At 41.8% G+C, this 12,074-nt stretch overlaps 1 protein-coding gene across 1 annotated transcript in view; it reads right to left on the bottom strand.

Annotated features, from left to right (window-relative positions):
- Window positions 1–12,074, bottom strand: part of SLC7A11 (solute carrier family 7 member 11) — a 366,962-nt gene that overhangs the window by 294,603 nt on the left and 60,285 nt on the right. Inside the window, exon 3 of the mRNA XM_073572101.1 lies at window positions 8,402–8,517. Within this exon, the coding sequence (XP_073428202.1) occupies window positions 8,402–8,517 (116 nt within the window). The remainder of the gene's footprint in view (window positions 1–8,401; window positions 8,518–12,074) is intronic.

The raw sequence follows: 12,074 nt of genomic DNA on the forward strand, positions 1-12,074 counted from the left end.
AAGCAATTAAGGAAACCAGGAAGGATGAACACAGAACTTAAGCACATGCTAAAAAGGAAGAAAAAAATGTTTATAAAATGGAAAGAGGGAGGCATATCTAAAGAAGAATATAATGCTGTTTGCAGAACCTGCAGGGCACAAATCAGATTAGCTAAAGCTGAAAATGAATTGAGGCTTGCAAGAGATGTCAAAAGCAATAATAAAGGATTTTGGGGATATGTCAAAAGTAAAAGAAAAGTCAAAGATGCTATAAGATTTTTACAGGATGAAAATGATGAAATGGTAAGACAGGATGTTGAGAAGGCTGAACTTTTAAATTCCTATTTTGCATCTGTTTTTTCTCAGAAAGGAAATGTAACATCAACTGTTATTCACTGTCCTATTAAGGGAATAGAAGAATCCAGGATATCTATAAACAGAAAGATAGTGAGGAAACACTTAGCTAACCTAAATGAATTCAAGTCTCCAGGTCCAGATGAATTACACCCCAGAGTACTGAAGGAGATAGCAGAAGAAATTTTTGAACCCCTCTCCATAATCTTTGAAAATTCTTGGAGAACAGGAGAAGTCCCAGAAGACTGGAGAAGAGCAAATGTTGTTCCTATCTTCAAAAAGGGGAAGAAGGTGGACCCAGGCAACTATAGGCCGGTGAGTCTGACTTCTATACCAGGAAAGATCTTTGAACAAATTATTAAACAACATGTATGTCAATACCTGGATAAGAATGAAGTGATTAAACAGAGTCAGCATGGGTTTGTAACTAATAAGTCATGTCAGACTAACTTAATTTCCTTCTATGATGGTATCACTGGTTTTTAACAGGGAGAAATGCAAAGTACTACATCTGGGAAATAAAAATGAAAAAAGCATATACAGAATGGGAGGAATAGGGCTAAGTGACAGCCCATGTGAAAAAGACTTGGGTATACTAATAGATCACAGACTGAATATGAGTCAACAGTGTGATGCAGCAGCAAAAAAGGCAAATGCAATTCTAGGATGTATTAACAGAAGCATTCAGTCTAAATCACGTGAAGTCATTATTTCCCTCTACTCCTCTTTGGTCAGACCTCATCTGGAATATTGTGTCCAGTTTTGGGAAACACATTTTAAAAAAGACATCAACAAACTGGAGCAAGTTCAGAAAAGAGCGACCAGAATGGTGACCGGTCTGCAAACCCTGTCTTATGAGGAAAGGTTGCAGGATTTGGGAATGTTTAGTTTGCAAAAGAGAAGACTGAGAGGAGACTTAATAGCTGTCTACAAATATCTAAAGGGCTGTCACATTGCAGAAGGATCAACTTTATTCTCATTTGCACAAGGAAAGACTAGAAGCAATGGGATGAAACTGAATGGGAGGAGACACAGATTAGATATTAGAAAAAACTTTTTGACAGTTAGAGTGATCAATGAGTGGAACAGGTTGCCACGAGAAGTGGTGAGTACTCCTTCAATGGAAGTCTTCAAACAGAGGCTGGACAGATATCTGACTGGGATGATTTAGCGAATCCTGCTTTGAGCAGGGGGTTGGACCAGATGGCCCAGGAGTTGCCTTTTGGAAGTGCATTGAGCAGCAAGGTGGTGTGCTGGTAAAAGGGAAAAAAAAAAAAAAACCTTTTGAATCTTCTGTCTGAGCGAGTGTGAATGAGCTGAGTGTGACCTGAGTGTAAGTGCGAACTGTGGTAAGTGTGTGACTTGAAATTCAGTGACTTTAGATTCAGAGAGTTTCCAAGGGAGGTCTTACTGAATTGCTGTTATATTAATACTTTTTTTTTAATTTATTTTTGCTTATCTTATTGTCTGGTGCAATCCCCATTAGGATGTGCTCCACTATTGCCAATGCCATCCAGTGCACGTCTTGCCGCATGTATGAAATCCTTGAACAGCCGGTCGAGGGTGCATACTGCTGTGCAAGATGTGAGCACATTGTGCATTTGGAAGCCCAGATACTGGATCTAAATGTGCAGCTGGCAACACTGAGATCCATAGACAATATGGAAAGGAGTCTTCTGCTCACTGAGCAGACGCTCAATGGGATAGATGAGGGGGGGATGCTAGGTTGGAGCTGCAGGACAATGAAGCAGCTAGCTGGGTGACAGTTAGAAGGCGGGGTAGAGGGAAGAGCACCAGGGAGGCTAGTCCTTATCTGGCACACCCCAATAAGTTTGCTAAGTTGGCAGATGAGGGGAGTGTTAGTGCAGGAGTAGCACTGCTGCAGCAAGGCATGTCCTCTGAAAGCCGGAGGAGTGTCTGCTCCAGTAAGGGGGGAAATAGGAGAGCAGGGCAGGCCAGACAGGTTCTGGTAGTGGGAGACTCAATTATTAGGGGAACAAATAGGGCAATCTGTCACAAAGACAGGGATCGTCGAACGGTGTGCTGCCTACCTGGCGCTCGAGTCCGACACATCGCTGATCGGGTTGACAGATTACTGGGAGGGGCTGGAGAGGATCCAGCGGTCATGGTGCACATTGGCACAAATGACAAAGTTAGAGGTAGGTGGAAGGTCCTTAAAGATGATTTCAGGGAATTAGGCTGTAAGCTTAAAGCAAGGACCTCCAAGGTGGTATTTTCGGAAATACTTCCTGTACCACGTGCCACGCCAGAGAGGCAACGGGAGATTAGGGAGGTTAATAAGTGGCTCAGGAATTGGTGTAGGAAGGAGGGGTTTGGGTTCCTGCAGAACTGGGCCGACTTCTCAGTTGGCTACAGGTTCTACTCTAGGGACGGGCTGCACCTCAATGGGGAGGGTGCAGCTGTGCTGGGGGAGAAAATGGCTAGAAGGTTGGAGGAGTGTTTAAACTAGGGACTGGGGGGGGTATTCCTTTTATAGGAGGGGAAGACAGTGCAGATAGAGACCTGGGCACAAATAATGACATTGGGGGTGGAGGTGGCATGGGGGGTGGGGTTAGAACAGTTAATAATTTAAGAAAGAATAGAGGTACAGAGATATACATAAAGTGCATGTATACTAATGCCAGAAGTCTCGCCAACAAAATGGAGGAATTGGAGTTAATGTTGTTGGAACATAATTATGACATGGTGGGGATATCTGAGACATGGCTGGACGAGAGCCATGACTGGGCGGTTAATTTACAGGGCTATAGTCTGTTCAGAAATGACCGTACAAATAAGCGAGGGGGAGGCGTGTGTTTATATGTAAAATCATCCTTAAAACCCATCCTTCGTGATAATATATATGAATCTAATGAAAATGTAGAGTCCCTGAGGGTAGAGATAAGGGGAGGGGGGAAAAATAATAAATTACTGATAGGGGTTTGTTATAAATCTCCAAAAATAATGGAAGCTACAGAGAATATCCTCATAAAGCAAATAGATGAAGCAGCGACTCAAGGAGAAGTCATTATTATGGGGGACTTCAACTACCCTGAAATACATTGGGGAACCGAAACCTGCAGTTCCAGCAAAGGTAATAGGTTTCTGACAACGATGAGAGACAATTACCTTTCACAACTGGTTCAGGACCCAACAAGAGGGGGGGCACTGCTAGACCTAATATTAACCAACAGGCCAGACCGCATATCAAATGTAAGGGTTGAGGGTCACTTGGGTAATAGTGATCACAAATTAATAAGTTTTCATGTATCCTTTAATAAGATGTGTAGTAGAGGGGTTACAAGGACACTAAACTTCAGGAAGGCAAATTTCCAACGGATGAGAGATGATCTTGGTGCAATTAACTGGGACGATATCCTGAGACATAAAAATACACAAAGAAAATGGGAGACGTTTATTAGCATCCTGAATAGGACCTGTGCACAATATATACCGTATGGGAATAAACATGCGAGAAATAGGAGGAAACCACTATGGCTAAATAGAGCTGTAAGGGGCGCAATAAGAGATAAAAATAAAGCATTTAGAGAATTAAAGCAAGTAGGTAGTGATGAGGCATTAAATAAATACAGAAGATTAAATAAATTCTGTAAAAAGCAAATCAAGACAGCAAAGATTGAGACAGAGAGACTCATTGCCAGAGAAAGTAAAAATAATCCCAAAATATTCTTTAACTACATAAATAGTAAGAAGCTAAAAAATGATAGTGTTGGTCCCCTTAAAAATAGTCTGGGTGAAATGGTGGATGAGGATGAGGAAAAAGCCAATATGCTAAATGACTTTTTTTCAACAGTATTTACACAAGAAAATCCCATGACGGATAACATGATCAGGGATAAAATTCTCCATTAAATGTCACCTGCTTAACCCAGCAGGAAGTACGGCGGCGTCTACAAATCACTAAAATTGACAAATCCCCGGGCCCGGATGGGATACACCCCCGAGTACTGCAGGAATTAAGCACAGTCATAGATAGACCACTATTTTTAATCTTTAAAGATTCCATAATAACAGGGTCTGTACCACAGGACTGGCGTATAGCAAATGTGGTGCCAATATTCAAAAAGGGGACAAAAACTGAACTTGGAAATTATAGGCCAGTAAGTTTAACCTCAACTGTGGGTAAAATCCTGGAGGGTTTTCTAAGAGATGCTATACTGGAGTATCTGGAGAAGAATAACCTTATGACCCAATATCAACATGGGTTTACAAGAGACCGTTCCTGTCAGACTAATCTGATAAGCTTTTATGAAGAGGTAAGTTCCGGACTGGACCAAGGGAATGCAGTGGACGTGGTGTACATGGACTTTTCAAAAGCTTTTGATACGGTGCCACACAAAAGGTTGATACATAAAATGAGAACAATGGGGATAGGGGAAAATATGTGTAGGTGGGTTAAGAGCTGGCTCAGGGATAGGAAACAAAGGGTGGTTATTAATGGAGCACACTCGGACTGGGTCACGGTTAGCAGTGGGGTACCACAAGGGTCAGTTTTGGGCCCGCTTCTTTTTAACATATTTATTAATGACCTTGTAGGGGGCATAGAGAGTAGAATTTCAATATTTGCAGATGACACTAAACTCTGCAGGGTAATGAATACAGAGGAGGACAATTTTATATTACAGGAGGATTTATGTAAACTAGAAGCTTGGGCTGATAAATGGCAAATGAGCTTTAATTGGGAAAAATGTAAGGTCATGCACTTGGGTAGAACGAACAAGTTGTATAATTATGTGCTTAATTGTAAAACACTGGGCAAAACAGTCACTGAAAAAGACCTGGGTGTATGGGTGGACGACAAACTCACATTTAGTGGCCAGAGTCAAGCAGCTGCTGCAAAGGCAAATAAAATAATGGGATGCATTAAAAGAGGCATAGATGCTCATGAGGAGAACATAATTTTACCTCTATATAAGTCACTAGTGCGACCACACTTAGAATACTGTGTACAGTTCTGGTCTCCGGTGTATAAGAAAGACATAGCTGAACTGGAGCGGGTGCAGAGAAGAGCGACCAAGGTTATTAGGGAACTAGGGGGTCTGCAATACCAAGACAGGTTATTACACTTGGGGTTATTTAGTTTGGAGAATCGAAGGCTTAGGGGTGATCTTATTACAATGTATAAATATATGCGGGGACAATACAAAGACCTTTCTAATGATCTTTTTACTCTTAGACCTGTGACGGGGACAAGGGGGCATCCTCTACGTCTGGAGGAAAGAAGGTTTAAGCATACTCACAGACGCGGATTCTTTACTGTAAGAGCAGTGAGACTATGGAACTCTCTGCCATATGATGTTGTAATGAGTGATTCACTACTAAAATTTAAGAGGGGACTGGATGCCTTTCTTGAAAAGTATAATATTACAGGGTATATACACTAGTCTCCTTAATATTGCGTTGATCCAGGGAGCTTGTCTGATTGCCGTATGTGGAGTCGGGAAGGAATTTTTTTCCCCAATGTGAAGCTTACTGTTGCCACATGGGGTTTTTTTGCCTTCCTCTGGATCAACATGTTAGGGCAAGTTAGGATAGGATATGGGTTGAACTAGATGGACTTAAAGTCTCCCTTCAACCTTAATAACTATGTTACTATGTTACTATGTTACTTCCAACTCTACGATTCTATGATTCTATGATTCTATGAGGTGGAGTGCACTGATGCACAGCCATTGCTAGATGATTCTGCTAGTACATTAACCCACAGCAGTACATTCCCCTCGCAGTCTACAGAGCTAGATTGTAACACTGATGAAACTCAAGTGCCCCTTCCCGCATACTATACCACCTTACACGGTGACACAGAGGAATGTGCAGATGAAAATGCCGGTTCCCTGAGCAGGTGGGGGGTCCAACTTGTGGGTGACGGCAGTGGCACAGGGCCCCTCATAGTACGCAAAAGTGTCTCTGCCAGTGGGAGGGCCCACTCGCCATCAGACATACCATCGTACTATGAGGGGCCCTGTGCAAGTGCCATTGTGCACAAGTGGGCCCACCATGCTTGCTCAGGGCCACAGCACTTGCAATACTTACCTCTCCCTGCTCCACCGCCGTGACATCTTCCGCTTTTCCTGACAGTGACATTCAGGTTACAGAGCGCAATGACATCACGCCTGTATGCCCTCTACCAAAACAGTACAAGTGCAGAGAGATTTAAAATGGCAATGCTGAGGAGTCCAGAGTAGAGCAGTGCCCAGCGAGGAGAGGTATTTAATTTTTTTAAATGTCGGGAGCATTTTTTGAGGAGCAATATACACTGGAGAATGATATATGGGGCCCATCATACACTGGAGCATCATCCGTTTGGCCCATCATATACTGGAGCATTCCAAATGGGGGATACCAGACACTGGAGTAGCATTTATAGGGCCCATTATACACTGGAACATTAGAAATGGGGTCCATTATATATGGAGCATTATTTGGGCCCATAACACACTGGAGCATCGTCCATGGGGACCAACATATACTAGAGCATTCCAAATGGGGGACATCAGACACTGGAGCAGCATTTACGGGGCCCATTATACACTGGAGCATTAGAAATGGGGCCCATTATATATGGAGCATTATTTGGGCCCATAACACACTGGAGCATCGTCCATGGGGACCAACATATACTGTAGCATTATGTGGAGCTCATCATATACTGTATGGAACATTATATGGGACCAATTATTCTGTATGAAGAAAGATATGGGGCTCATTATTCTGTATGGCGCACTAGGTGGTGGCCATAATACAGTATGGAGTAATATACTGTCGTTTTTTTGAGCTATTGTAGAAATTAAAATCGATATCAGTCATGCCATGTAAGCAGTGAAGTATTTGTCATTGTACTATACCTATATTTCTGTGCCGTATCGGAGCATTATGAATTGTGGTATGTGTTAAAAGGGCGCACTGACACTCTTTGGCCAAGGGCACACGAAAACCTGGCACCAGACCTACCCCCCCACAACTTTAGTCAAATAAACCACAGTTTTCAATGCGTAACTATTATTATAAAGTAAATTAAGGTTGCCAAGCTTAAGTAATAAGAATTGATGTCGTTGGCATTGAAATGGGCACTGTAGGTGTGTTTACTGTCCTCCACTCTCTGCTGACTTTGCTTCCCCATTGACTTGCATTGGGTTTCGAGTTTGAGTCGGACCCCAACTTTTCCCTATAGTCGGCCGATTTCATTCGACCCAACTTTTTAGAAAGTCGGGTTTCATGAAACCCGACTCGACCCGAAAAAAGGAAAAGTTGCTCATCTCTAGTTAGGACTAGTTATAGGCAAGTAGCATTGTTGCTTGGGTGATTTCCGAGTATTTTGGCGTGCTCAGAGACTTAGTTTTCGTCGTCTCATCTGCATGATTTGCGACTTGTAGACAGGCCAAATACATGTGGGAATTCTCTAACAAACAGGCATTCCACATATGTATTCAAGCTGTCTAGCAGTCGCAAATCATGTAGCTAAGGCGACGAAAACTAAATCTCCGAGCACGCCAAAATACTCGGAGACCACCCAAGCATGCTCGGGGAGACCCGAGCAACGAGTATACTCGCCCATCACTTGTTAGGACAGTAAGTGTGCCGTGTTGGAATCATTTACAGTCCACAGAAATAAGAATCATAGGAAGCAAAAAAACAGGTTGTCAGAAGTTTCGGTAAGCAGTATTATTTAGTGTAGACATAGAGCCGTGGATCAGCATGGCCTTCCTTCTCATTGCTGTCCATCTGAAAGCTCCTATACCACAGTAGCTACACCATTGCAGATAAATCGCACTGATTTTCCAGCCCAGGAGACTTTCAGAAAATCTCTTCCCTTGCCAGAACTCTGGCTTTACTTCCCCATCCTCTAACCTTTCAGGCTGCTAATAGGGCTGTGCTTTCTTAATGCTATACTGTAGGTTAGGTTGTAGGCTACTACATCCAGCTAGCAAGTAACTTCTGCAAGCCTAACATACCAGGCCTCACAAAATGCCATTTCACCAAATAGCGTAGTGACGCACTTCTTGAAACCATTCTGAACACAAGTAACTTATATTAAGTCGGTGCTTACTTATTCCGAGAGCTGTGACTAATTTGACAGCGAGGTCTGGTATTTCACATTGTATAAAGAAGGGCTCGAGGATATAGCGTCCAAATGCTAGTGATATCACTGCCGTAGCAGCTGGCCTGAAACCGAAAAATAGAGAGAAAGAATCATTGTAATGTAAAGTGTATAATAATTCAAAGCAAGGATTATAAATGCATTACATTCTCTGTGGCAGAAAAGGATTTTTGTGCGGGCTTTGTTCTATAGCACATCTTTCTCATTATGCATAGTCGGAAAGTAAAATACATTTATTGTATTGTAGTTTTACAAGCAGATGCACAAAGATATAATTATAATAACCGTTAGTTTCTGTGGAAATGTAGCAATGACCGTGAAGGTAAAGATTATAGGACTATTCATTAAAGTGTGTTTTTTTTGTCAATGCGAAATCAGCCGGATAAGACATGCTATTTCATACAATTTACGTCTGGTGTTTTCACTATATTGAGCAGGAACTGTTACTGAAACAAATTGCATGGTTTAAAATTTGCCTTTTGGCTTCAATAACATGCGGAAACTGACAGAAATCTCACTTCCCTTAGGAGAATAAGAGGGGAGAGAATGTATGAATTACTGATGTGTATTAGGGCAATTAGTGAGGACAGGATCAGCCATGCAGTGAGTGTTGTAGACAGTCGGAATTCATCCGGTAAGCTGGCTCAGTCTGCTGAGACATGTCTTATACCATCATATGAGTAGATAAATTATAGGTTTGAATCTTACCAAAGTTTGCTTTGCAGGCACGTAAATTGTCTTGGCATTGCTAATTCAGCTAAGAGATTATTTGACCCTTTGAACCGCTCATTTAAATTCATAAGAAAAATGGAAACACATAAAGTAATAATGCTAAAGTGTTGCACAGTTTTATAGATTCGCTTTTTGCTGTCAAATTTCTTTTAATTCAGGAGAAAAGTGTGACTGCACAAGGCCAAAGGCCATTTATTACTGCAAATCACATTAGCAAACTGTGTCCCACCACTATGGTTTTATCTGAATCCTCATACAGTTGTGGCCAAAAGTATTGACACCCCTGCAATTCTTTCAGATAATACTCAGTTTCTTCCTGAAAATGATTGCAAACACAAATTCTTTGGTATTATTATCTTCATTTAATTTGTCTTAAATGAAAAAACACAAAAGAGAATGAAGCAAAAAGCAAAACATTGATCATTTCACACAAAACTCCAAAAATGGGCCAGACAAAAGTATTGGCACCCTCAGCCTAATACTTGGTTGCACAACCTTTAGCCAAAATAACTGCGACCAACTGCTTCCGGTAACCATCAATGAGTTTCTTACAATGCTCTGCTGGAATTTTAGACCATTCTTCTTTGGCAAACTGCTCCAGGTCCCTGATATTTGATGGGTGCCTTCTCCAAACTGCCATTTTTAGATCTCTCCACAGGTGTTCTATGGGCTTCAGGTCTGGACTCATTGCTGGCCACCTTAGAAGTCTCCAGTGCTTTCTCTCAAACCATTTTCTAGTGCTTTTTGAAGTGTGTTTTGGGTCATTGTCCTGCTGGAAGACCCATGACCTCTGAGGGAGACCCAGCTTTCTCACACTGGGCCCTACATTATGCTGCAAAATTTGTTGGTAGTCTTCAGACTTCATAATGCCATGCACACGGTCAAGCAGTCCAGTGCCAGAGGCAGCAAAGCAACCCCAAAACATCAGGGAACCTCCGCCATGTTTGACTGTAGGGACCTTGTTCTTTTCTTTGAATGCCTCTTTTTTTTCCTGTACACTCTATGTTGATGCCTTTGCCCAAAAAGCTCTACTTTTGTCTCATCTGACCAGAGAACATTCTTCCAAAACATTTTAGGCTTTTTCAGGTAAGTTTTGGCAAATTCCAGCCAGGCTTTTTTATGTCTCGGGGTAAGAAGTGGGATCTTCCTGGGTCTCCTACCATACAGTCCCTTTTCATTCAGACGCCGATGGATAGTATGGGTTGACACTGTTGTACCCTCGGACTGCAGGGCAGCTTGAACTTGTTTGGATGATAGTCGAGGTTCTTTATCCAACATCCACACAATCTTGCGTTGAAATCTCTTGTCAATTTTTCTTTTCCGTCCACATCTAGGGAGGTTAGCCACAGTGCCATGGGCTTTAAACTTCTTGATGACACTGCGCACGGTAGACACAGGAACATTCAGGTCTTTGGAGCTAGACTTGTAGCTTTTAGATTGCTCACGCTTCCTCACAATTTGGTTTCTCAAGTCCTCAGACAGTTCTTTGGTTTTCTTTCTTTTCTCCATGCTCAATGTGGTACACACAAGGACACAGGACAGAGGTTGAGTCAACTTTAATCCATGTCAACTTGCTGCAAGTGTGAAGCCAGTTGACAATTTGGCTTTAGGACAATTCTTTTTGTGTTTTTTCATTTAATACAAATTAAATGAAGATAATAATGCCAAAGAATTTATGTTTGCAATCATTTTCAGGAAGAAACTGAGTATTATCTGACAGAATTGCAGAGGTGTCAATACTTTTGGCCACAACTGTACTCCCCAATAGGTAAAATCATTCTGGAATCTTCCAAGTTTCTTCTCAAACACTACATAATGTCCTTCAGTCTACAGGGTGGGTCATTTATATGGATACACCAAAATAAAATGGGAATGGTTGGTGATATCAACTTCCTTTGTGTAAGCACATTAGTATATGGGAGGGGGAAACTTTTCAAGATGGGTGGTGACCATGGTGGCCATTTTTAAGTTGGCCATTTTGGATCCAACTTTATTCTTTTCAATGGGAAGAGGATCATGTGACACATCAAACTTATTGAGAATTTCACAAGAAAAACAGTGGTGTGCTTGGTTTTAACGTAACGTTATTCTTTCATGAGTTATTTACAAGTTTCCCATTTTATTTAGGTGTATCCAAATAAATGGCCCACCCAAAAAAGTTTGCCTCATCACTGAATTTAATGTTATGTGCATACTGAGGGTCCTGTTCCAATTTTTGTTTTGCCCATTCTGCAAATTCAGCGTGCCGATCTGGGTCACCAACCATTCCCATTTTAATTAGCTGTATCCATATAAATGGCCCACCCTGTAGAATGTTCATTTTCATATACCCCCATTTAGAGAAACAGGGACCCTATTTGTGATCTGCATTCTTTTAAAGAGAGGAGAGCAGCTACAAGGGGTGCCTGCCCAGCGAGTAGAGATATGGCTCATCCTGTGCAGTGGCATCACCATGATGATAGGACATCAGCGCTCTCATTTGTGCACCAATTCCAAGGGTGTAAACTGAAGGATACCATAGACTCCCACTTCACATTAGCCTGTACATTCCCATCCCAAGTTGCCCTGTGCACTCCCATCTCAAACTATTCTGTATCAACCTGATAATGGTCTACTGGAACTGTTTTGTACCTTGCTGCCAAGCATCTTCTAAAAGCCCTAAATTTAACTTGCTTGCTTTCTGCTGCTTAACCCCTACATCTATGTCTACAAATAATGCCATCTGTATTCTTAGACTAAAATCCCTCAGATATGTAATAGTTTCTTCTTTTGGACGATCTGACTAGTACTGCAGTACACAGTCAACTATATTCTTTGAATAGGAAATGCTTTATCCTGCTAGTGGTTGCACTTGATTATTTAAAGGAAATCTATTGATAACATCAAACCA

The sequence above is a fragment of the Dendrobates tinctorius genome, unplaced genomic scaffold (genome assembly GCF_039654945.1).
Source record: "Dendrobates tinctorius isolate UK_male_01 unplaced genomic scaffold, ASM3965494v1 ptg000030l, whole genome shotgun sequence".
Classification (NCBI taxonomy): Eukaryota; Metazoa; Chordata; class Amphibia; order Anura; family Dendrobatidae; genus Dendrobates; species Dendrobates tinctorius.